Source organism: Bufo gargarizans, chromosome 2, assembly GCF_014858855.1.
Source record: "Bufo gargarizans isolate SCDJY-AF-19 chromosome 2, ASM1485885v1, whole genome shotgun sequence".
NCBI lineage: Eukaryota > Metazoa > Chordata > Amphibia > Anura > Bufonidae > Bufo > Bufo gargarizans.
Window position 1 is genome coordinate 19,843,865 of NC_058081.1, and position 25,909 is coordinate 19,869,773.

At 43.3% G+C, this 25,909-nt stretch overlaps 1 protein-coding gene across 1 annotated transcript; it reads left to right on the top strand.

The window, feature by feature from the left end:
* The first annotated feature begins 642 nt into the window (after positions 1–642).
* Positions 643–22,946, top strand: LOC122925501 (extracellular calcium-sensing receptor-like). Its single transcript, XM_044276856.1, has 8 exons — positions 643–675; positions 765–840; positions 11,158–11,329; positions 12,166–12,457; positions 15,333–16,172; positions 18,686–18,913; positions 21,308–21,425; positions 22,045–22,946. The coding sequence occupies exons 1-8, from the start codon at positions 643–645 to the stop codon at positions 22,944–22,946; spliced, it is 2,661 nt and encodes an 886-aa protein (XP_044132791.1).
* The last annotated feature ends 2,963 nt before the right edge of the window (positions 22,947–25,909 follow it).

Below are 25,909 nucleotides of genomic sequence, written 5' to 3' on the forward strand. Positions count from 1 at the left end.
TTCGGAGTTAATTCCACTTTGGGGGATTCAATTAGCTCATCTCTAGTCATAAGCATATATTTTTATATTATTAAACTTTTTTTGTGGGGAAAAAAAGTTGTAAAAATGGACCACAAAGGGTCAAATAAAATAAACACTTACCATACCCTTACTAATACTGTGCTGCCGTTCCAACACCAGTCCTAGTTCCACCAGACTTCTTCATTCTGGCTCAAAAGCATAGGCCCCCTTAGATAATCACTAGCTGAGGCAGGTCACCGCTCTGGCTAATGATCGAGTGAGTGGGATTATCCTGGAGTTTCCAGTGTGTCAGGCCCAGAGGTAAAAAGGAGAGCATTGGGGACCAGACCAGTGTCGAAACAGCAGAAGCAGTGTATTGGTGAGCATGATTTATTTTTTATTTTTAGTACTATGTGGCCCATTTTTACAACTTTTTTTTCCCAGGGAAAACTCCATAAATCAGCAATGGTGTTTCAGCCCTACACTATAAGAATTACTTAGGGTCTTAAAAGATCCAGGCCCAAGCCCCAATGCATACTGTATGTGACAAATTCTTGATCCAGCCCCCAACAGCTCTAGTCAGGGTGTAATAAAAAATTAGGCCAACGCCCCAGCAACTTCCTGTCATTGGCTGGAGGTGGAATGATAGAGTTGAAACTGAGCAGCATGGATCAGGTAAGAATGATCACCACCACGAGTCTTGCCACTGTAGGTGATCTGATAAAAAGGTGGACAGCACCTTTATTAATTGAATCACTTAATAGGTCCTAGACAGCAGTGACAACACCCCAAAAATCAACCGTGCTGACAGTGTTGGGGTGCTGTTAGCAGCACTTTCAGGTCAGTAGGCACTAGCACTAGGAGCCCATAAACTCCAATGTCCCCTATCTCCTCCTGAGTCCTCTCGCTCTCCTGCCCAACTCCACACATTTACTTCAGTCCTCAGAAACGCTGACCCCTGATGCACAGACTCTACACTCTGCTCAGGATGAATGGACTGCATGATGCAGCTGTGCTCCTCTTTTTGTCCTAAACTGTTTGGGGGCAGAACACGCCCTGGATAGATAGCGCTGGCTAGCTTCATGATGTTCTTCACTGTCACCAGGTCCTTCTGCATCCTGACTCTTACTATCACAGCCCTGGACTCAGTATATGTGCCAGGCTCGGGCCCCCTGCTGCCGTGAGTGGTAGGCCCTGAAAGTAAATAATCACTCACTCACTTTTTTAACCCCAAATAGAGGACATTATAACTGGGACAATAGGTGATGATACTACAATACACAGAATGAATGCAAAAACGAAAGGTAGTAAGTAGAGATAAGCGGATTTTTTAAAAATTAGATTTGTCGGTTCACCAATTTTTTTCCAAAAAATTTGCTTCGATCCAAATATATTTGGGGTGAATTACATTAAAAACAGCTATTTCCTGGCTGCAGAGAGCCTTTATAGTGGTGTAGAACATTGTGCCTTGCAGTAACACGTATAGGGAGTCTGCTGTGGTAGTGAAATAATACTGTGAGTCCGTATGACGTGCAGATAACAGGCGTCGCTCTTAGAATCACTGCACAGTTCACTTATATGGGCAGTCATGTGGCCAAAACTGACCAAATAACTATGAACTCAGCCTTACAGGTCAATTTTAGCGCCAAGAAGAAGCGCACTCCTTTTATACCGTCGTCAGCTGATTCCACAAAGATCTACAGAACCTGTTCTATTAAACGCTTGTACAAGTAGAGCGAAGAGGGTGTCCGCAGTAAGTTTGTGTTGATGTCACTGATTAATTTGCCCTTTCTCTGATCCGTCAGAACAATAACCCACAAAAAAACGGATCCTGTCTGAGGAGCATCTGCCTTCACTCGGTCAGCATTTGCTCAATAATCCATCAGTATTGCTAATGCCCAAAAAAACAGGAGTGGATCTGCAGCATCCCACTTATGTGTGTATCAAGTGGTCTCCTGAAATTTCGTATAAGTTATTTGTATTTAATGTATTTTATTTCCAAATATCAGGCTGGCATCGTCATTACATCTATTCGCCCCTAGGTGGTGCTGGCACCACATACTTTATATAGCCATGGGGTTTGTTAATAAAGTGAGAGTGTTGAGTAATGTAGGAAGCTGAGAGGAGAAGGATGTTAATGGAGGAGGAGAACAGGCAAGTTCCATAATGTAGCTGCCTTTCTTTCCTCTGGGCCTCGATCAAGCCTGGAGAGGACCAACCAAGAGTTTACTGCAGCCCAGCACAAGACTAGTAAGTCTAAGTATGGATATAAAGCAAGTCTAGTGAATATTAGAGCTGAGTCTAGCCAAGGGACATTCACCAGCACCAGTAACCAGGAGGAACTTAAAGGTACCTGAACACGACTGGATATTAGTGTGCAGAATTATTTTTTTCCACTAAATGCCTTCTGGGACATAGTGGACCTGAATATTTCAGGAGAGCATCCTGCATCAAATAATGTAACAGAGAGTTTGCCTGTCACGAGGGAGAACACCCTTATTGGATTGCTGAAAGATAAATAGGAAACCATTATATTCAGTACCTGAGTGCTAGGAAGTGGACTTAGTGCAAATTTACCCCATTCTTTACCCGTAAAGTAACAGCATTAGAGAACTCCTCAATAGTGGTAAGCGAGCATGCTCAGCCGAATACTGGCTCGGCTCAAGCATCGCTATGCTCGGCACATGGCGGTACTCGGCCGAGTACCGCATGTGCTTGAGCGCCATGCTCAAGTCTCCTTCCCGCACATTTTGAGGCTGCTAAGCAGCCAATAAAGGTGCTGGTAAGTACTGCCATCACTGTCACATGTTGGCTGCTGGCATTACAGCGATTGGCTGGCCAGAACGCGTCATCTGGTGCTATATAGCACCCGATGACATGTTCTCGAATCAGTCATAGTCAGGGAGAGCAGAGGGTAGGAAGGGAAAGGCAGTGTAGGGAGCAAAATTCTCAGTTATTATTCGAATAAAGCTTTCCAAAGACCCAAAAGTCAGTTTAAGGGCTACTGTGTGAGTGTTTTAGAGCAGCAATATATGTTTACCTGCTAAATTGATCAGTCTCAGGGACATCCGTGCTGAGGAGGGAACAGATAGTGCAGGGAGAGAAATTAGCTGTTTTTACTACGAAAAGCTTTTCAAAGACCCCAAAATCCTTTTAAGGACTACTGTGTGTGTGTTTGACAGCAGCAAGATATTTTTCTTTAATACCTATTAGTGACATATACTGTACATCATCCACAGACTGTGTCTTTTTGCGTAAATTCAAAAAATCAGCGCCACATTTATTGTTTATAGTGTGCGTTTAATACACATCTGTGACATATACAGTACTCCATCCGAAAACTGAGTTTGTATTGCAAATTTCAATAATCTGGGCCTAATCTAGTGTCCACAGTGTGTGGCTTTCTGTGACATATACAGTACGCCATTTGAAAACTGTTTCTTTAGGGCAAATTTAACTACTCTGGGCCTAATATAGTGTTCATATTCTGTGGGTATACTGTCCTGCATCCAAAAACGGTGTCTTTAGCGGACTGTAAAACAATCTGTGCCACATCTAGTGACAAAACTATTTATATGAAGAAGGCAAGCACTTATGGTGCACGCAGAGGCCGTGGCCCTGGGCGCAATGAAACTGTGCCTGCTGCCAGTGCACCAGAAAAAAAAAAAACATCCACTGTACCCAGCTTCATGTCCAACTTAGCTGGGCGGTGCAGAACAACACTGTCCAAGTAGGACCAGTGCGAACAGTTGGTCTGTTGGATTGCTGAAGGTAATGCTTCCAGTCGGTTAAGCACCACCCTCTCTTCCACCAAGTCCAGTTTGTCTAGCCAAGAGTCTGGTCAACCGAATCCTCACTCTGATCATGTTTCCTCCCACCATGGAGAGGCTTGCCAAACGAGTGATCCCACACTCGGATATTCTGAGGAGCTATTTCCAGCGCCACTATTACATTTGGCCCACGCGCCCAGCACGCTTGAAGAAGGACCTGAGATATTGTGCCCTGATTACCAACCTCTTGAGCCTTCACAGTCTCAAGAAGATGACAGTGGTGAACAGCAATCATTCGTTCACGAGGTGAATGATGATAAGACACAGTTACCAATCATCACTGAGGTTGTGGTTAGGTCAAGTCACGAAGGATGAGCAGAGTGAGGAATTGAAAAAGGAGGTGGTTGACGATGAGGTCACTGACCCAACATGGGAAGGTGAAAAGCCAAGCAAGGACAGCAGTACAGAGGGGGAGGGATCCGCAGCACCGCAACAGGCTGGAAGAGGCAGTGGGGTTGCAAAAGGGAGCAGTTGGGCCCACACTAAACAGGCCAGCAACCGTTACACCGAGCACCCCTCAGGGTAGGTGTCCCGCAGTATGGCGCTTTTTTGATGAAAGTGCAGACGATAAACGAGTGGTGATTTGCAACCTGTGCTGGTACCAAAATGAGCCGGGTGTGAACACTAGCAACCTCACCACCACCAGCATGATCCGCCACATGGCATCCACGCACCCTAATAAGTGGGCCGAATGCCTGGGTCCACAATCTGGGTCTGCGGGTCACACCAATGCCTCCTCTTCCCCTGTGTTACGCACTGCTGGCCAATCCCCTGTCGATGGACCAGGCCCGGATGCCCCTCGCCCTGCGCCTGGATCTTTGCATGAACCATCAGCAACAACATCCACTTCCCTGTCTCAGAGCAGCATCCAAATGTCCATAACACAGTCATTTGAACGCAAGCGCAAATACTCACCCACCCACAGGCAATAGCACTAAATGCGCAACTTTCGAAATTACTGGCCCTTGAAATGTTGCCATTTAGGCTTGTGGACACGAAGGCCTTCCGCAGCCTGATGTCGCAGTCCCCAGCCGCCACTATTTTTCACAGTGTGCCGTGCCCGCCTTGCACCAGCATGTGTCCCAGAACATCACACGTGCCCTGACCAACGCACTTACTGGGAAGGTCCACTTCACCACGGACACATAGGACAAGTGCTGGTGGCCATGGGACTGCTACATTTCCCTGGCTTCACACTGGGTGAATGTTGTGGAGGCCAGGAGTGAGTCATACCCTGGGATGGCACAGGTTCTACCCACGCCCAGGATTGCGGGCCCTACTTCCATCAGGGTCTCTGCCAGCAGCTATGTTACTGGCTCCAACCCCTACTTCTCCTCCTCCACTGCCTCCTCCTCCACTTCCACCTCCAGCAGCAGTCAGCCATCAGTCGCTAGCTAGAAGCAGTGTAGCACTCCTGTGGGAAAGTGTCAACAGGCCGTGCTGAAGTTGATCTGCTTAGGGGACAAACAGCACACCGCCGCAGAGGTATAAGGGACCAGCCGGTCTGTCAATGCTGCAGCAGCGCTTGCGGCTTCCAGATAACCAACTGTTGTGCGACTTGAGCACGCACTGGAACTCTACGTTCCACATGTTGGCCAGGCTTTGTGAGCAGCAGAGGGCAGTTGGTATTTCACTTTCCGAGTCAATTGCCGCTATTCACAATTGAGGAGTGGGCATTGATGTCAGACCTCTGTGAGGTTTTAAAAAACGTTGATGAATCCACACAGATGGTTAGTGGCGATAACTCTATTATCAGCATAACCATCCCACTACTACTCAAACAATCACTGTTCAAAATTAAGGAGAGCTGTGCTGATGATAAAAATAAAGGCAATTTCAATCTATCATTTATAATGTACTCAATCTACTGTAGTGTATTCCCATGCACCTTTTCCACCACAAAAAAGAGTATATGGTTGAATCTTGTTTTCTCCTCCTCCTCCTCCTCCTTTTCCTCATCCAGATTGTATATATTCCCTCCACATATTTTTAATAGGGTCAGCTCAACTGCAGGCCCTCAACTCAAATTTTTTTATAGGGTCACCTCAACTGCAGGCCCTCAACTACATTTTTTTTATAGGGTCAGCTGAACAGCATGCACTCGCATATAATGTTTTAGAGCATCAACTCACTTGAAGGCACTCGCAAATAATGTTTTAGAGAGTCAGCTCACCAGCAGGCACTCGCCCCTAATGTTTTAGTGGGTCAGCTCAGCAGCAGGCCCTCACATATAATGTTTTACAGGATCAGCTCAACTGCAGACCCTCGCATATAATGTTTTACTGGGTCAGCTCAACTGCAGGCCCTCGTATATAATATTTTACAGGGTCAGCTCAACTTCAGGCCCTCGCATATAATGTTTTAGAGGGTCAGCTCAACTGCAGGCCCTCGCATATAATGTTTTACAGGGTCAGCTCAACTGCAGGCCCTCACCTACAATCTTTTACAGAGTCAGCTCACCTTCTGATGACGACAGCGAAGTCTTGCCTGTTGGTACTCCGGCACACATGGCTGACTTCATGCTAGGCTGCCTTTCCCACGACCCGCTTGTTATAACAATTTTAGACAACACGGATTACTGGTTGTTCAGCCTTCTTGACCCCCCTACAAAGAGAACTTCTCATCTCTCATTCCTCTGGTGGAAAGTACAAGCAAAACGGTGCTATAGCAGAAGGTCCTTGTTGAAAAATTGCTCCAAAGTTGATAGGGCAGACATCCAAATGGACCAGTCGCCGTCACGGGGACGTGGGATCGCCTAGAAGTTATCTAGAGTTCAACAAAGCGGCAGCAGGCCCTCACCTACAAATCCAGTCTCAGTCACCAAGAGTCTCGTCAACACAATCCTCACCATGATGGCACACTGGGTGAACATTGTGGAGGCCGGGAGCAAGTTGGCTGCTGGCACCAGACTTGCGCTCCAATAGATCCTTGCTAACGGAAATTGTACTCATTCCAATAACATGGCCGCTTTGGAGTGCTGTATTGTTATTTATCGTCACTACCTCCCTGAGTCGGGAGTGGGTAATTGCTGAGCACCTGCTGCCTTCCCTGCATGCTTGTGCTTTAATAACTTGACCCACCCTTTCTGGGTGGTTCACAATTAGGAAAAAAAACGGGCAAGGCAACAATAGCCAATCAGATTTCAGCCATTGACCTCCCTTGGATGTGGTAGCCCTTTCTCAGGCTCCCTCTCTGGTATCAAACCCTGATTCCCCGTTACCCGTGATCACCATGGTAGGTGCAGAAAAGAACATTGGAAGTTGATAGGGCAGACATCCAAATGGATTGTCGCCATCACAGGGACGTGCAATCACCCAGAGGTTTTCTAGAGTCACCAATGCAGCAGTAGGCCCTTGCCCCTAAGGTTTTAGATGGTCAGATCAGCAGGCCCTTGCTCCAAATGTTTTTGAGGGTCACCAGCAGGCTATTAATCATAATTTTTCAAGCTTGTGTATGATGCCCTCCTTTATATGTAACAAAGGGTGTTTTGGAGTGCCGATTCCTTGTAGTTTTTGCCAGCCCTTTCACTTAGTGCATAGGCTTCGTGAGTTTAGGAGTCCCACTACCTGAACTATTGTACCACAATGTAAATGTGATATACAGGCTTTTTCGGCGTGCCTCTTGCTTGTAATTTTTTGCAGCACTTGAACTTTATATACAATTGAATACACAGGAAAGAATGTTTCCTAACAATTTTTCCTGTTTTTGTGCGTAGTTTTGTCAGTCTGTAAAAGTGGCGTACAACTCGGACAACATGCAACATGGTTCCCAGCAGCGACCTGGGAGTCCAAGATGCATCCAGATATCGTCCCCATGCTGTTCCTGATCCATTTCGGTGGTGTTTCGGGAAAATGTCACTTTCTGACATTTTCCAATGGACCAGGCACCCTCTCCTCTTCAGAGCAGGGGGTGCCTGGTTGTCTCCCATTGACTTCCATTATACTCGGGTGCTCGGTCGAGCACACGAATATAACAATGTGTTCGGGCCGAACACTCGAACACCTGAATACTTTGGTGCTCGATCATCACTACACACTACCTAAAACCTAGCGCAGATGGTCAGATAATGTCATTGCTTTGTGAAATAGATTTTTAACCCCTGTGGCATTCTACTGGTTTAGAGGCTTCAGGCCTAGCAGCCTATTGAAGTGAAAGATGTGGACAGGAACCAGTGGCTCCCATACCCCATCTCTTTATTCATCTGTATTGCCGTCCTGAGGACACTACATTCAGGGCCCTAGGAAAAATATCCGGGGCCCAAGACCAAAATGTGTTGCATAAGTGACGCCCGTAGATTCACCAGAAGGTTTCTGTACAAGCTGAAATGTTGTTGATGCATATCTGCTATATATTGTAGCTATAGTAGGTGCCGAAGAAGCAGTCATGCCCAGTCCCTGGTGACTGAGGAGGCCAACGATCAATATGCCACATAAAACAATACCAGTATTAGAAATGGTACCTAGTAGATAGTGCATACAGAGAGAGAGTAGGTACACAACCTGTCCCTTCATAGTCCTCCGGCCCTGGAGAAACAAATCTCCTTAACAAATGCTGTAAAACATTTACATTAGGTAATTTCTGAGAAAATAAGTGACCTTGAACTTGATTTCAATCCAACATCTTGTTGACTATGGACCACCCCTTTTGGTGTTTTATACGGCTATTATAAAAAAATAAATAAAAAAAAAGTATACACCCTACATTTGTATTATCTTTTTTTTTTCAGATAAGTGATACAGTTGTACCACAAAAAACACTTATCCCAAGTAGTTGTACCACCGCTGAGCAGACACTATGGATAGGGTGTAAATCTCTTTAACTTCCATGCATAAGAAGGTATGAGACTTTCACATTTAAACCAGTCCACTGTGGTCCAGTGAGCCAACTGGAGCACGCTCTATGGCTATTGATTGCATGATCCATACAAATACAAGTCTCCATCTGGAACACAAAGAATGATTAGGAGCAGGGCAATTTAATACTTCACAGATTGGCAGGTAAGACCTGCCCTTCAAAAGACATATTTGGGCTGGGTTCACATGTACTGTAGCTTTGTCAAAACCCAATTGGTTTTTACTAGATATTGCCACTGTTTATCATTGCAGTTTTTGGCCTTGCAGTTTGCACTTGCAAAACACCTTTTTAAACAGCTTTCACCTTTAAAAACTGTGTAGCCTAATTAGGCTACACAGCTATGTGTGAATACAGCCTAAAAGTAGAGAGCACCAAGACATTTCAAAAGTCTTTCCAAGGAAAAGAATGGCCAAGTTGGCCTCAAAGATTGCCTTACCAAATTGCTTGCTGTTATGCCAGTGTTGGAGTAGGAGTTTCTCTCTCCAGAAGTGGTCTAGATACTAATACTAAGGAAGTCATTTATTAAGACCGGCGTTTTAGATGCCAGTCTTAATTACCCCTATATCTGAAGGTGGTTCCGTCAAAGTTATGAATTGGCGCAGGCCTCTAAATAACTTCAGCGCTTCCTAGCTGGTTTAAAGGGACTCTGTCACCAGTTTCTAACCCCCACTTTTAAAACTATTGTTCTGTCCATGGAGCCCTTGTGATTACTAAGGTGTTGTTATAAGCTAAATCTGCTGGCTCGTTTTGATAAAAAAAACCTTTTATCTAACCTGTCAGTCATAGATAAGGTGCCCAGGGCGTTTCTCATGGTCTGAAGATGCCGCCCGCCGCCGTTGGTGCCCAGCTCCTCGTCTGCTCTGGTCAGCGCCGCCTGAATATCAAGAAATACGCCTCCGGCTCTCCCTCAGTCCCCCCTCCTTCTTTTCTAAGATCCCGCACGTGCGCACAGGCCTGTGCCTGATGCGCCCGTGCGGACTTTTCGATTCAGCCTCATTGAGCGAAGTGCGCATGCGCACTTCGCTCAACCTCCCGATAACGCGAACACTGCCGCACGCGCGGGATCTTAGAAAAGAAGGAGGGGGGGGTGAGGTAGAGCCGGAGGCGTATCCTATGATTTCTCAGGCGGTGCTGACGAGAGCAGAGGAGGAGCTGGGCACCAACGGCGGCGGGCGGCCTCTTCAGACCATGAGAAACGCCCTGGGCACCTTATCTACATGACTGACAGGTTAGATAAAAGGTTTTTTTATCAAAACGAGCCAGCAGATTTAGCTTATAACAACACCATAGTAATCACAAGGGCTCCATGGACAGAACAATAGTTTTAAAAGTGGGGGTAAGAAACTGGTGACAGAGTCCCTTTAAATTTCGACCATTTTCTATGCCTATAACAGGCGTAGAAATTGATGAATGAGACAGTCCTGCAGACCCAATCCCTTCCCCGCTAATGCCATGCCCACTTTTTTATACCTGATGTGAGCAGGGAAAAGTCGCAGTAATGCTTGTATTCCAGAGTGTACAATCTAAGCCTCCAGGAAGTTCTCAACCTGTTCTAATGCAAAAGCATATTATATAAGCCTAGCTTTTTGGGGCTACTTTGATGTAATTTTATTTATTGAGTAGGGTTACTTGTCTTATGAATCTTTATAGGCACCGGTCTCCATCCTTTGGTGTATGAATTTTTCTTCCCATCTAGTAGATTCTGTTCCAAGGTTATTCCTAATTCCTTATACTCTTAAACAAATCTGTAAAGTCAATATAAAGCCTTCTAAGAATAATAAAGAAATGTCTTGATATAAAAAATAAATAAAACTCAGAAACTAAATTACTTAATAATTGAAACATCACTTTACACATTATCCATAAAAACAATAGCTCTACAATAGTAGATGTAGAATTGAGAATTCCCAGCTGAGAAGTTAATGATGATGACTGCTCACCCGGGAGATACCATTACAAAGGAATTCTCTACTGAGACAAGGGACTAATTTTATCTTAACCCGTGAAGAATAGATACAGGTGAGGAGTATAAATAATAACTTGATGTTACAGATCAGTCTACATAGGGGTTATTGTTTTATTGATCTTTGAATGAAAATTTCTTCAGCATTATAAATAGGAAAGGAAGGCAAGATTACGAGAAAGGCAAGTGATAGCTTGTGAGATATATGCCATGTCCCAGCACATACGTCCCATTCTTTTTTTCCACACCTGGGTCCTTAGCAGTTCTTCCGAACCAAACCTAAATCACGTTAAAGCCTTATCTTCAATCCATAGAACCACCAAATGTTGAGCTTGGTTCATGGCTGTATGAGTCCCACTTAAATCTGAAATTTACTTTTCAATTTTTTAATAGTGAAACTGCTTAAACAGATTTACTATATAATACCCGAATGTCTCATTGGCTAATGAAAAAAGATGCCAGGCACATGTTTAGCAGTGTGGGTCCTGGTTTTCTCCTGTTTTATTTCAGCTTTCCTCTCTGACAAGCTAAAAGACGCAACCTGCAGACTAGACTCCTCAGATCTACATGGAAGCACACTGCCTGGAGACACAATGATTGGACTTATCATCCCACTCCATCTAGACAAGACCTATAAACAGGTTTCTTTTACTGAGAAGCCACCTAAGACCTTATGTACTATGTAAGTAGTATAATTCTATGCAGTGCATCCGTTTTGGAACCTTTATTGCTGAGGACTTCATAGTCCATTGTAGTTGAGCATGTCAATGAAGAACATTTGAAAGTGTCAACTAGGTAAAGTCTCTAAAGATTCCTTAAAGGGGTTCTCAGGGCTTTTATTAATGACCGATCCTCAAGATAGCCGGGGGACGGATCAGCTGTATGAAGGGAAGGCGCAAGCATCCATACTGTTCAAGAAAACCCCTTCTCATATCCAGTTAGCCTTAGGGTGGTTTTACTTTGGCTAATATCTGACCTTAAACAAGCATCAATTAATGTTATATCAAGCCAATCAGTGCACTTTCTAAGATCCTTCACACCAGAGGATCAAAACCGCATGGGGGGTGTGTGATTGGTAATACAATAGTTCATTCCCTATATACTTTGCACTATGTGGGCAGAATATTCCCTTTTTACATAGGGAGATGTGCTACTGATCGGCGAGCATTTGCTGCTTACATAGACAATCTGATCAGACGACAAAGAAGCATCCCCTAGGAAGTTATAAGAAATGAGCATTTGAATAAGTATTCATTCCCCTGATGATCAGCCCATGTGAAAAGGCACAGGGGAGAGACAGCAGTTCTTCCTCTGATCTAAAGTTCATGGTGGTCCCAACATCAAGTCAAACCAGATAGTGATGGTAGCTCTATGCTGTCAAAAGGAACATGACTAAAATTTGGGAACATGGTAGTTAAATAGATCTCATATTTCTATGTGTTGAATATTTTCCATTAATAGCTATCATTCATGTTTTCTATATCTATTATATCTGACAATCTAATTTTTATTCTAAAGGTTCCAACTAGAAAATTACCAGATGCTTCAGACCACAGTGTTTGCCTTGGAACAAATCAACAATGATCCCAACCTTCTACCTAACATGACTTTAGGACTACAAGTGTACGATTCTTGTGATGCACCTCACCTAGATTTACAAGGAACATTGCAAATTTTGACCGGTGTTGACTGGGCCATACCTAACTACCGTTGTCTTCTAAAGTCTACACTGACTGCAGTTTTGGGAGCCTCTCACTCAACCCATTCAATAGCGATGGCTCATATTCTGGGGCTCACTAGACATCCACAGGTAAAATGCTTATAGTACAGTATATTCAAAGAAAATCTAGTTTAGGATTTTTAAACCATTCTTTATTTACTTGACCAAAAATATAATTTTAGCTGGACTCATAGAATAATGTCCACCTTAGTCGAAGTTATTAAGACAGGTATTTGAAGAATGGGGAAAAAAAAGTTCAGAATTTTCTAGAAAGTTCGAGGATGGATCAAGACACCTTCTTCAGTTAGGTAAGGGCCCAGTTTTTATCATCACCTAAGTTTGGCATTTTGAAGGTCAATGATTTACAGACTAAACTAATCTAGCCTGCACTCTAGTGACTTAACTATTAGGGATGCGGAGATGGCATCTCATCTGGGCCCTGGTGCCTCAAGAGGAAAGAAAAACCTGACTGTAACATGAAAAGCCACCAGAATAATAAATGGCACATGGTAGATTGAGTTTTCTTTCACATTTTCCATTGGGGCCCAAGAGCTTTAAGTTACGCCTCTATTGTAGAGATGCAAAACATTGCCATTAAGCATTAGCAGCCCACTGTCAAAACCTGACAAATCTGGAAGATGCCCTGTGTCTTTGGATTTGGGAAAAATGGTGGTCTATATTCTGAACTCTGTATTTGTCAACATTAATGGGGGCTTCTCATGAAGAGAACTCATGTTTTTCATGTGTAGTGACCGTGAATTTAAATGGTTTGTGATATACTTTATTAGGTCAGAGTCACAGACCAAAAAAATATAAAAAAACAGAAAAGGCAGTTACATTTTAAAGTTTTTTTTTTCTATCCACTGGATAGGTCATCAATTAGTGGGGTCCAACATCTAGGACCCCAGCTTATCCACTCTAGTGAGCGCAGCGGCCTCTCACATACTTACCCTAGGCCAGTAGCGTCACGTTCATCAGTCACATGACCTAGGAGCACCTCAGTCTCATTCAAATGAATGAGGCTAAGCTGGGATACCAAGAATGGCCTCTATACAATGTACGGCACCGTGCTTGGTAAGCTGTGAGAAGGCTATGGCACTCACCAGAGTGCCTTGGCCTCCTCAAACAAGTGATCAGCAGAGGTCCAGGGTGTCCGACCCCCACCAACCACATACTGATGACCTATCCTGAAGAGAAGTCATCAGTATAAAAAAAAGTCAGAAAACCCCTTTAAGGGTACCTTTGGAAACCTAATGTACAGGTCATTCTCAAAAAATTAGCATATTGTGATAAAGTTCATTATTTTCTGTAATGTACTGATAAACATTAGACTTTCATATATTTTAGATTCATTACACACCAACTGAAGTAGTTCAAGCCTTTTATTGTTTTAATATTGATGATTTTGGCATACAGCTCATGAAAACCCAAAATTCCTATCTAAAAAAATTAGCATATTTCATCCGACCAATAAAAGAAAAGTGTTTTTAATACAAAAAAAGTCAACCTTCAAATAATTATGTTCAGTTATGCACTCAATACTTGGTCCGGATTCCTTTTGCAGAAATGACTGCTTCAATGCGGCGTGGCATGGAGGCAATCAGCCTGTGGCACTGCTGAGGTGTTATGGAGGCCCAGGATGCTTCGATAGCGGCCTTAAGCTCATCCAGAGTGTTGGGTCTTGCGTCTCTCAACTTTCTCTTCCCAATATCCCACAGATTCTCTATGGGGTTCAGGTCAGGAGAGTTGGCAGGCCAATTGAGCACAGTAATACCATGGTCAGTAAACCATTCACCAGTGGTTTGGGCACTGTGAGCAGGTGCCAGGTCGTGCTGAAAAATGAAATCTTCATCTCCATAAAGCTTTTCAGCAGATGGAAGCATGAAGTGCTCCAAAATCTCCTGATAGCTAGCTGCATTGACCCTGCCCTTGATAAAACACAGTGGACCAACACCAGCAGCTGACATGGCACCACAGACCATCACTGACTGTGGGTACTTGACACTGGACTTCAGGCATTTTGGCATTTCCCTCTCCCCAGTCTTCCTCCAGACTCTGGCACCTTGATATCCGAATGACATGCAAAATTTGCTTTCATCCGAAAAAAGTACTTTGGACCACTGAGCAACAGTCCAGTGCTGCTTCTCTGTAGCCCAGGTCAGGCGCTTCTGCCGCTGTTTCTGGGGAATGCGCCACCTGTAGCCCATTTCCTGCACACGCCTGTACACGGTGGCTCTGGATGTTTCTACTCCAGACTCAGTCCACTGCTTCCGCAGGTCCCCCAAGGTCTGGAATCGGTCCTTCTCCACAATCTTCCTCAGAGTCCGGTCACCTCTTCTCGTTGTGCAGCGTTTTCTGCCACACTTTTTCCTTCCCACAGACTTCCCACTGAGGTGCCTTGATACAGCACTCTGGGAACAGCCTATTCGTTCAGAAATTTCGTTCTGTGTCTTACCCTCTTGCTTGAGGGTGTCAATGATGGCCTTCTGGACAGCAGTCAGGTCGGCAGTCTTACCCCTGATTGCGGTTTTGAGTAATGAACCAGGCTTGGAGTTTTTAAAAGCCTCAGGAATCTTTTGCAGTGTTTAGAGTTAATTAGTTGATTCAGATGATTAGGTTAATAGCTTGTTTAGAGAACCTTTTCATGATATGCTAATTTTTTGAGATAGGAATTTTGGGTTTTCATGAGCTGTATGCCAAAATCATCAATATTAAAACAATAAAAGGCTTGAACTACTTCAGTTGGTGTGTAATGAATCTAAAATATATGAAAGTCTAATGTTTATCAGTACATTACAGAAAATAATGAACTTTATCACAATATGCTAATTTTTTGAGAAGGACCTGTATGTACCATGCATTTTTTTCAAATTTTTCAAACTCTGATATTGAGTATATTATTAAGTCTTAGTGAAAGTTGTAAACCTTAAGGCTTACTCTGAGCAACTTTACTTTTATTTAACAGATCAGCCAATTTTCCACCAGTCCTCTACTGAGTGATCGAACAAAATTTCCTTCCTTCTTCAGAATTGTTCCAAGTGATACTTTCCAGTCTCACGGGCTTGCTCGTCTTGTATTATATTACGGGTGGTCTTGGGTGGGACTGTTATCTGCAGACAATGATTATGGTCAGTATGGGATTCAGCTAGTCAAGCAAGAACTAATAAAGGCTGGTGCTTGTGTGGAGTACATCGAGAATATTCTAATGAGTCGACCAGATCGTAATGCTCCACACATAGTTAAAGTCATTAAGAGGTCAACAGCCAAAGTTGTGGTGGTTTTTTGTAATGACGTTGATTTTATGCCTATTTTAAATGAATGGTTAAAGCAGAATGTCTCAAAGAAGATTTTCATTGCCAGTGATGCATGGTCTACAACCAACATATTTTCTATTAAGAAATTTTCTGAACTTCTCTATGGCACCATTGGCTTTGCCTTTTCTAGCGGAACACTTCCTGGTTTGAAGGAATTTCTCAACAAGGTTCAACCATTTTTATCGTTTGGGGGAGAATGGACAAAGATATTTTGGGAGCATACTTTTAACTGTACGTATGTCCATGACAGAGATAACAAAACTTCACAATCACAGCCTGACCTGACAGTAAAACAATGCACCGGGACTGAAAACTTACAAAACACACAGAACAGCTACACTGACGTGTCCAGCTTAAGACCTTCGTATAATGCCTATACTGCAGTGCATGTGGTAGCAAACGCTTTGGAGGACCTTAGAAGGTGTCAAGAGGGGAATGGTCCATTTTCAATGTCAAGTTGTGCAAATAAACAGAAGCTGACGCCTTGGCAGGTATTTATTTTATTCTATTTTCCTATTCTATCAGTAAGATGTACAGAATTACTCTGCTGTTATAATGCAACAGGTGTGGACTTGAAGCTACTTCTAAGGGTGTTGGTAAGGTGGTCCCTGGATATTTACCACTTCATCCTCATATGGGGACCAGCGTACTGCCCATAGAGGCAGACCACGCCACTGCTATGGGGCCCGCGACACTGGGGGGGCTCATAGTGGACAGTGTGCTCTCCTACTCCTTCCCCCCGGGCATTTTGGGGGGCATTAGGGATTCTTTAATGGGGGTGTGGCATGGGAGGAGCCAGGACAGGAGGTGGGACGGGCCAGGGGTGGATAGTGGGTGGGGTTAGGGGGCCCAATTCAGATGCTTGCTATGGGGCCCAGTGATTTCTATGTACCCCCCTGGGATCTGGACTTTGCTGCAGAAGCCACCTGGCTGCTACCTCTAGGAGTAGTCTTCATTCAGAGACTGCTGACTCAAGCAGGTCAAGAAACACTGATTCATGGCACCAAGGGGATAGAACAGATGTCAAACCATGTTCAGGACAGGAAAAGTTTGTGCAATAAGGTAATCAGGAAATAGGTCAGGGCAGGCAGCATATGTGCAATACAGTGATCAGGCAGAAGTCAGGACAGCCAGCACAGGGTCAATGCCAACAACAGGCAGAAGTTGAGCATGAGAGGTCAGCATACACGATAAATCCACCTTTGCAGGGAGGAGACACACTACAGAACCTTTTGCTCAGGCACCTTTTCATAGGAGAAGGCTTTACATATACACCAGGGAACATTGCCATAGGTTGGGAGCAGATTAGCCCATTAGCACTCTGGTCTATTAGGAGCCAGGAAGAGCTTGCATGCAGGTTCTATGGAAGAGTGCACTGGCCAGAGCGGGAGGAAGGAGGTGGGGAAAGAATGTATGTTCCTGATAATTAAACTGATTATCTTTTTGTTCAAAAGGGTCCTAAGGGAGTCAGTGGCTGAGCTATCTCTATAACTCACACATAATTTAGTGGAGGGTGTCATGGATGCATGGGTTGCCACCCCTACTATATGTGGCTGTTCTAAGAGGTGGGATAGGGGCCCAGTGGCCTCCAAGACCCTCAGTGCTGGCTTGCACTGGAGAACTGTAATGTGTGTCGTAACATTTTAATAAAACTTCTAAAGAAATATTCAATGGTGTAACTAAGAAGTGGTAAAAGTAACCTGATTCTCTGTTCTCTCTTTGTTTTCTAATGGTCTTAATGCCCCACGATTCAATAAATTTGTAGAATGAGAGAATGAGTGAATATTAGTAACACCACTGACTTAAAGATCTCTACACCTAGGTTTAGAACATGGCTTATTTTTGAGTGGTCAGTATAATTTACTGCGGTGATGATTAGTAGTGTTGAGCACGAATATTCGAATTGCGAATTTTTTTCTCGAATATCGCAATTTCGAGATTTCGCAAATATTTAGAATATCGTTCTATATATTCGCGAATTCGAATATTCTTTTTTTTTTTTTTTTTATTATTATATTTTTTTCTTTCCCACTTCTCTAAAGTTGTTCTTACCTGTCCTTTGGATTCCTGGCTTCCTGGCTGCTCCAGTCAGTGGCGTTTTCAACTTACTGCTATATTCCATATTAGCTAAATTACAATCTAATCTATATGTGTATTTTACAAAATTTCGCAAATTGCGATGCGAGTAATATAACACGAAATAATCGCATGAAGATTTCAATTTAGCACTGCTATATTCCATATTCTAGCCTAATATGGAATATAGCTGTGCTAAGTTAGCACTGCTGTATTCCATACTAGGCTAGAATATGGAATATAGCAGTGCTAAGTTGAAATCTTCATGCGATTATTTCGTATTATATTACTCGCATCGCAATTTCGGCTTTTGCAAATGTTCTTAATATTGCTCTAACTTCGTCTTTTAGAATATTACGAATATTCTAAAAGACGAAGTTAGAGCAATATTGCGAAATTTCGTAAAATACACATAGATTTTATTTAAGCTAATATACTGCTATAGTAATATTTTTTAATAGTGTACATATTTTACAAAACTTAAGTTCAGAAGAGGCAAAAAAAATTAGAGGCAAAAAAAGGGATTATAGCAGTATATTAGCTAAATTACAATCTATATGTGTAGTTTACGAAATTTCGTAATATTGCTCTAACTTCGTCTTTTAGAATATTCGTAATATTCTAAGAGACGAAGTTAGAGCAAATCACGAAATTTCGTAAAATACACATATTAGCCTAGCCATAGTCAATTAGCATAGGAACGTTGCCTTATACTATGAAGATAAATAATCGCAATACGCGGAAAAAAATATTCGTATATTATTCGCGATAATTAGAATAATTACGAATATTCGATTTCGACGAATATAACACTAATATTCATTCGAATATTCGCGAAATATCGCGAAACCGAATATGGCACCTCCCGCTCATCACTAATGATTAGGGAACATAAATGGGTTGCTTTCAGTTCTCTTCTACCTTTCAGCTCTTACACTATATGAAAAGGGTAAAATTCAGACTCAACAGTGGCAGAGAACTGCATTTTGATGAAAATGGAGATCCACCCGCAGTTTATGACATAGTGAACTGGAAACTGACAGCAGAAGGTGTCTTATACCAGGCAAAGGTCGGAAGTTATGACACAGTGTCTTCCTCTGGAGAAATATTTGCCATTAACACAAGTTCTATCCTTTGGGCTATAGAAGATCATCAGGTATGATGGGGCTAAAAATGCAAACAATTCTATAGGTTAAGCCAATTTTGGAGTGCTTGGTCGCAGAGTTTTGCCAGGAAATGACCACATACGAAGCTACAGTAGATCTTCCAGATAAACCTCAAACATGTTTCTTAAGAGACAAGGAAGGTTGTATAGTAGTGATGATTGAGCATGCTCAGCCGAACACCTGTTCGGATTGAGCATCTCGATGCTCGGCACATGGAGGTACTCGGCCAAGTACCGCATGTGCTCGAGCGCCATGCTCGAGTCTCCTCCTCGCACATTTCTTGGCTGCTATGCAGCCAATAAACGTGCGGCTAAGTACAGCCCTCAATGTAATGCCAGTAGCCATGTTGGCTACTGGCATTACAGTGATTGGCTGGCCGGAACGTGTCATCGGGCTCATTCGTAGTCAGGGAGAGCTGAGCATAGGAAGGGACAGAGAGTGTAGGGAGTGTAATAGAATTTTTTTTTTTGTACAAAAATGTTTCAGAGACCCAAAAGTTCTTGTAAGGACTATTGTGTGTGACAGCAGCAATATATGTATGTTTGTAGCGCAACCTGTGCTAAATTGCTCAGTGTTAGGGAGAGCTGTGCATAGGAAGGGACAGACAGTGTAGTGAGTGTAATAGGAAGATTTTTATACAAAAAACTTTTCAGAGACCCAAAAGTTCTTTTAAAGACTATTGTGTGTGACAGCAGCAATATATATTTTTAGCGCATCCTGCATCCTGCGCTAAATACCCTGTAATAGGCTGCTGCGGAGAGTTAAATTATTCGCGCCACATCTCCTGTGTAAAGTGTGCGCATCCCTAAAAAATATCAGTGACATCCAGTGTATTTTTTCCATAGACGGTGTCCGCTGCGGACAGTTAAATTATCCGCGCCACATCTCCTGTGTAAAGTGTGCGCATCCCTAAAAAATATCAGTGACATCCAGTGTATATTTTTCCGTAGACACTGCGAACAGTGACATTAACTGTGGTACCTGTCCTGTATAACATTTCCTAATTCCAAATACCTTTTGTAATTTTTTTTTGCACATACACTTCCAAATCCTACGCTACTGTACGTGCGACATACTTTCAAGCATATATCACATTTAAAATGAAGAAGGCGAGACGTAAGGGATGGGGAAGTGGCCGTGATGCTGATGGTGCATAGTGTTGATCACGAATATTCGAATTGCAAATTTTAATCGCGAATATCGCCACTTCAAGAATTCGCGAATATTTAGAATATCGCTAAATATATTCATAATTGCGAATATTCGATTTTTTTGAAGATACCAGTTCATGTGAATTTGTATGCGAAAATTTGTATGCAAATTTTATGCAAATTTTCACAATCAAGAAAATAATGCCTGGAGATTACGAATTCGCGAATTCTCGAATATATGGTGAATATTCGCCCAAATATTCGCGAAATATCACGAATTCGAATATTGCCCCTGCCGCTCATCACTAATGGTGCATGCAAAGGCCCTGGCCCTGGGCACAGAGAAACAGTGCCTGCTGCCAGAGTAAAGAAAAGACAATAATCCACGATACTTAGCTTCACGTCACAGTTTGCAGGGCGGCTCAGGACACCACTCTTGAAGTCAGCCCAGTGCGACCAGGTGGTTAGTTGGATTGCAGCAGATAATGCTTACAGTCGGTTAAGCACCACCCTGTCTTCCACCAAGTCCAGCCTCAGTCCTTGTCTCTGTATGTTAGGGTTCCAGAAAACTGATCCAAGTCTATGTCTCTGTTTTTCCTGGCCAGTAGGTCTGCTGCCTTAAAGAGGACCTTTCATCAGTCCAAACATTGTGAACTAAGTATCATGACATATACAGCGGCACCCAGGAATCTCACTGCACTTATTATCCCTGGGCGCCGCTCCGTCCCCGGTATGTTCGGGGACTTGGTTATAGTAGGCAGAGACTTAGGGGACCACTGTTATAGTAGGCGGAGTCTGCCCTTGTTCTGCTGGGCGTCTCCTTCTCCTAGGCTGTAGCGCTGGCCAATCGCAGCGCAGAGCTCACAGCCTGGGAGAAAAAACCTCCCAGGCTGTGAGCTCTGCGCTGCGATTGGTCAGCGCTACAGCCTAGGAGAAGGAGACGCCCAGCAGAACAAGGGCACACTCTGCCTACTATAACCAAGTCCCCGAACATACCAGAAGACATAACGGGAGAACGGAGCGGCGCCCAGGGATAATAGTAAGTGCAGTGAGATCCCTGGGCACCGCTGTATATGTCATGATACTTAGTTCCCAATGTTTGGACCGATGAAAGGTCCTCTTTAAATCTAGATTCCATCCTTGTGTTTTCCGGGTTGAGGCAAAAATCTGTAACAATTGTTTAACCAAGCATCCAAGGACAGGTGATTTAAATGAAGCTTTCTTGTCTACTAGGTCTCACGTTGTAGTGAAAGTTGTCAACCTGGCTTCAGGAAAGCAGCTAGGAGAGGACAACCCATCTGCTGCTATGAATGTGTCCCCTGTCCTCATGGAGAGATCTCCAATCAGACAGGTGAATTGTGTGGAGACAAAAAAAGTTCGGAGACCCAGCTCTGAAATACAAAACGTATCTTTAGTTCGGTGGGAAAGGCTGTCTATCTAATATGCATAGAGGCCACACCATTTTCCCACTGATGGCAGGTGTCGGGGGAAAGAAGATTCAGCATGTTGGATTTCAACATTCCTGAACTTTTGTTTCCACAGCACTGAAACATGATCACACAGCCAAGCATGCATTTTTATGGGCCTTCCTAGATAAATAATTGTTAAATAGTGCAGTCAACAATTATTTAACATAACAAAAAAAAAATATTCTTTTGTGGACACACATATAAAAGCACACAGGATAGAGAACTCATGAAAAAAATAACCATTTATACATTGTGATTGCATCAAAAAATAAGGGGGAAGATGAGTCAAAAGTGGTGCACGGAAAAAATTAAGTAGTTACTCAGGACATTGACAACTCCTTTCCCTTGCATGAGATTTGGGTTCCCCCTATATGTTTTTCTTATTATTTTTATGGATTGATTGTGTGGTGTAATGGTTTCTGATATCCTTTTTTATTATTATTATTATTATTATTATTATTATTATTATTATTATTATTATTATAATTTTTTTTTGTTTAGATTCTGTTTGCTTCAAGTGTCCAAAGGATGAGTGGCCAAATTCAGAAAACTCTCAATGTCTGCTGAAAACCATAGAATATCTTTCATATGAAGATTCACTGGGAACAACACTTACTGCTTTCAGTCTTGGGTCTTTCTTAGTCCCTATTTCCATTATGCAGTTGTTTATAAGACACAAAAAATCCCCTCTAGTCAAAGCTAATAATTACTACATAAGTTGTCTTCTCTTGATATCTCTATCCATGTGTTTCCTTTGCCCTCTGATGTTTATTGGCTATCCAAAGCCTGAGACATGTCTCCTCCAACAGGTGACATTTGGTATGACTTTTGCTCTTTGCATCTCTTGTGTCTTGGCCAAGACTCTCATTGTGATCTTTGCTTTTATGTCCACCAAGCCAGATTTGTGGAAATGGACCAACCCCATGGTCTCATATTTGGTCATTTTTAAAGGGTCATTTTTGCAACTGATTTTATGTATTGTTTGGCTGTCTCTTACTCCTCCATTTCTTCAACATAATACACAGTCAAAACCTGAAACAATTATTATAGAATGTAATGAGGGTTCATCTATTGCCTTCTGGACCATGTTGGGTTATCTCTTTCTTCTGGCCACCATTAGTTTCATTGTAGCCTTCCTGGCTCGGAGACTTCCCAACAGCTTCAATGAAGCCCAGTACATTACATTCAGCATGTTGGCCTTCATCAGTGTCTGGGTGTCTTATATCCCAGCCTCCCTCAGTGCTCAGGGCAAATACATAGTAACTATGGAAATCTTTGCCATCTGTGCCTCCAGTTGGGCTTTGGTCATCTGTATGTTTTTTCCTAAATGTGTCATCATATTGTTCAGACCTGAGATGAATGTCAGAGAATTTCTTGTCAGAAGTTCTATTTTAAAGAAATAAGGGCACATTTATTAAGACCGGCGTTTTAGACCCTCTATAGCTGGCGGTGGATACACTGAAGTGATGAAGAGACACCGACCTCTACATAACTTTGGCATATCCAGTGCCAGTCTAAATGTAAGACAGCTTCCTTGCAGTCTTACATTTAGACAATTTTCTACACCTAAAACAAGCCTAGAAAATGATGAATTAGACGGTCCTGCCGTCCAGTCCCCTTCCATGCCGCACCCACTTTTTTAGACCTGGAGTGAGCAAGGAAAAGTAACAGACTGCAGAGCAAATAATCTTTGCGCCGCAATCTGAGCCAAAAATACACCTAACATAAGCGTATTTCGGGATAGTAAATGACCCCAATAGTTTTAAATAACTTTTAGAACTTAAATTTATCACATCAATATATTGTGTATTGTATTTATTCCAATAAATGTGTATTACAGTATTGAAAATACTACATAGGTTAAAAGGAGAAACAAAAACTTGGTTCAATCCCAATGAATTCAAAGTCAGTTGTCAAAAGTGTTATGGCAGTGGGTGCGGAACTACTGTGTCAACCAAAAGATTTGGATTTGCGCTGTTCCTAAGGGGGTTATCCTGATAGTCCCTTGTTTTTCACCCTTTGGGATCATGCACACAGCTGTTTCGCAATACACGGGCACCGGCCGTGTGCCCCCGCATCATGGATGTGGACCCATTCACTTGAATGGGTCCGCAATCCGGAAGGTCCGGTGCAGAACGGAGTGCTTCAGTGGGGTTTCTCTCCATTAATATGTTCTATTTTTTTGCAGGGCAAACGGATCACAGACCCATTCAAGTTGAATGGGTCTGGATCCATCTGTGGAGTCCACATGGATGTTGCCCGTGCATTGGGGACCACAAATTGTGGTCCTCAATGCACGGAATGGACGGCCAATGGCAGTGTGCATGAGCCCTTTAACCATTGTACAGGGATCTGGACTTTGCTGCAGAGAAACAACCAGGTTGCTACCTCCTGCAGTAATCTCTGTATGAGTGGAAGCTGTCCCACAGGGGTCAGAGACATCAGTAAAAACACCAAGGGATCTACAGGTCAAGATCAGGGCAGAGTACAAGCAATCTGATAAACAATGCAAGGTTAGGGGAGGCAGTGAAGGGTCAATATCGAGGTTGGGCACCAGTCAGGCAGGGAAGGGTCACAATCTAGTAAATGGTCAGAAGTTGGTACACAGACAGACAAATTAATACAGCACACTTTTGCAGGAACAATAAGGGATCCATTGCTTAGGCACTCTAAAGGTGGCTTAAGTACCCAAAGGTGGCCAGCCATAGCTTGGTGTGAATAAGGGTTTGCATGATTCATATGGAGAGAGAACCTGTTCCCTACAGGCAGAGTGGAAGCTTGCCGAAACCAGCCAGGGAGAAGAAGCAGACAGCAGAGACCAGCAGGTCCAGGCCTCCAGAGCTGGAAGGGAGGGTAGGTAGAGTGGCACCTGTGCCTGTCCAGAATAGTGAGTGGTGGTGAACACGGGCCGCTAATATAACAGAGGGAACTTATATCAGATACAGCATCAAGAGAAACTGAAGCCATGGCCGTGAAAGATCTGAAGGCCCTATTGCTCCTTCATTCTACTGATAAATAGGGTTCCAAGTAGTCACACCATTAGCAAGTGGTGGCATGATCAGTAGGGCCCCAGTGGTCATGCCTTCAGTAACTGAGAAGACATCCTATCAATGGCCCTATTACTTAAAGGCTATGGACACCTTTGTGTATAAAAAATCAATAAAGCCATATCTTACTGTAATGCACCACATAATAAAACTGTTATCAGCGTTGCTTCACATGACCTCAGAAATGCACACAATGCTATGTACAGCAGAGTATATCTGTTCAGGGTCTACCATGTCAGGCCTGGTGTACACATATATGGGGGTCATTTATCAAACTGGTGTAAAGTAGAGCTGCCTCAGTTGCCCATGGCAACCAATCAGATTCCACTTTTCATCTTCCAAAGGAGCTGTGAAAAATGAAAGGTGGAATCTGATTGGTTGCAATGGGCAACTGAGGCAGCTCTACTTTACACAGGTTTGAAAAATGACTATATATACATTATTAGGGTTACTCCTGAAGTATATACATTTAGGGCTTGGCTTATCATGGGGTGTTAAGTCGCTATGTCATAATGTGGCTCCCAGTATTAATAATGCCCCCATTAGGGTCCCCAGTAATAGCATTGTCCCCCATTAGAGCCCCAAAGTAATAGTAATGCCACTAGTAGTGTCCCCCAGTAATAGTAATTACCCCAGTAATGTCCCCCAGTAGTCCACCCCCTATTGGTGTCCCCCCAGTAATATTATTGTTCCCAGTAGTGCCCCCCAGTAATAGTAATGCCCCTATTAGTTTTCCCCCCAGTAATAATAATGCGCCTATTAGTGTCTCCCCAGTAATATTAAAGCCCCTATTAATGTCCCACCAATGATATTAATGTCCCAGGTAGTGTCCCCCAGTGATGGTAATGCCCCTATCAGTGTCCCCCCCAGTAATAGTAATGCCCCTATTAGTGTCCCCCCAGTAATAGTAATGCCCCTATTAGTGTCCCCCCAGTAATATTAATGTCCCCAGTAGTGTCCCCCAGTAGTGCCCCCCAGTAATAGTAATGCCCCTATTAGTGTCCCCTCAGTAATATTAATGCCCCTATTAGTGTCCCCCCAGTAATATTAATGTCCCCAGTAGTGTCCCCCAGTAGTGCCCCCCAGTGATAGTAGTGCCCCTTTTAGTTACCCCCCCCCCAGTAAAAGTAATGCCCCTATTAGTGTCCCCCCAGTAATATTAATGTCCCCAGTAGTGTCCCCCAGTAGTGCCCCCAGTGATAGTAGTGCCCCTATTAGTGTCCCCCCCCCAGTAAAAGTAATGCCCCTATTAGTGTCCCCCCAGTAATATTAATGTCCCCAGTAGTGTCCCCCAGTAGTGCCCCCCAGTAATAGTAATG

Bases quoted from the DNA above. Each gene is read 5' to 3' on its own strand.
- LOC122925501 (XM_044276856.1), top strand. From the start codon at position 643: ATGATAGAGTTGAAACTGAGCAGCATGGATCAG. The intron at 676-764 runs GTAAGAATGATC...ATCACTTAATAG, and splicing joins AACTGAGCAGCATGGATCAG to GTCCTAGACAGCAGTGACAA. The intron at 11,330-12,165 runs GTAAGTAGTATA...TTTATTCTAAAG, and splicing joins CCTAAGACCTTATGTACTAT to GTTCCAACTAGAAAATTACC.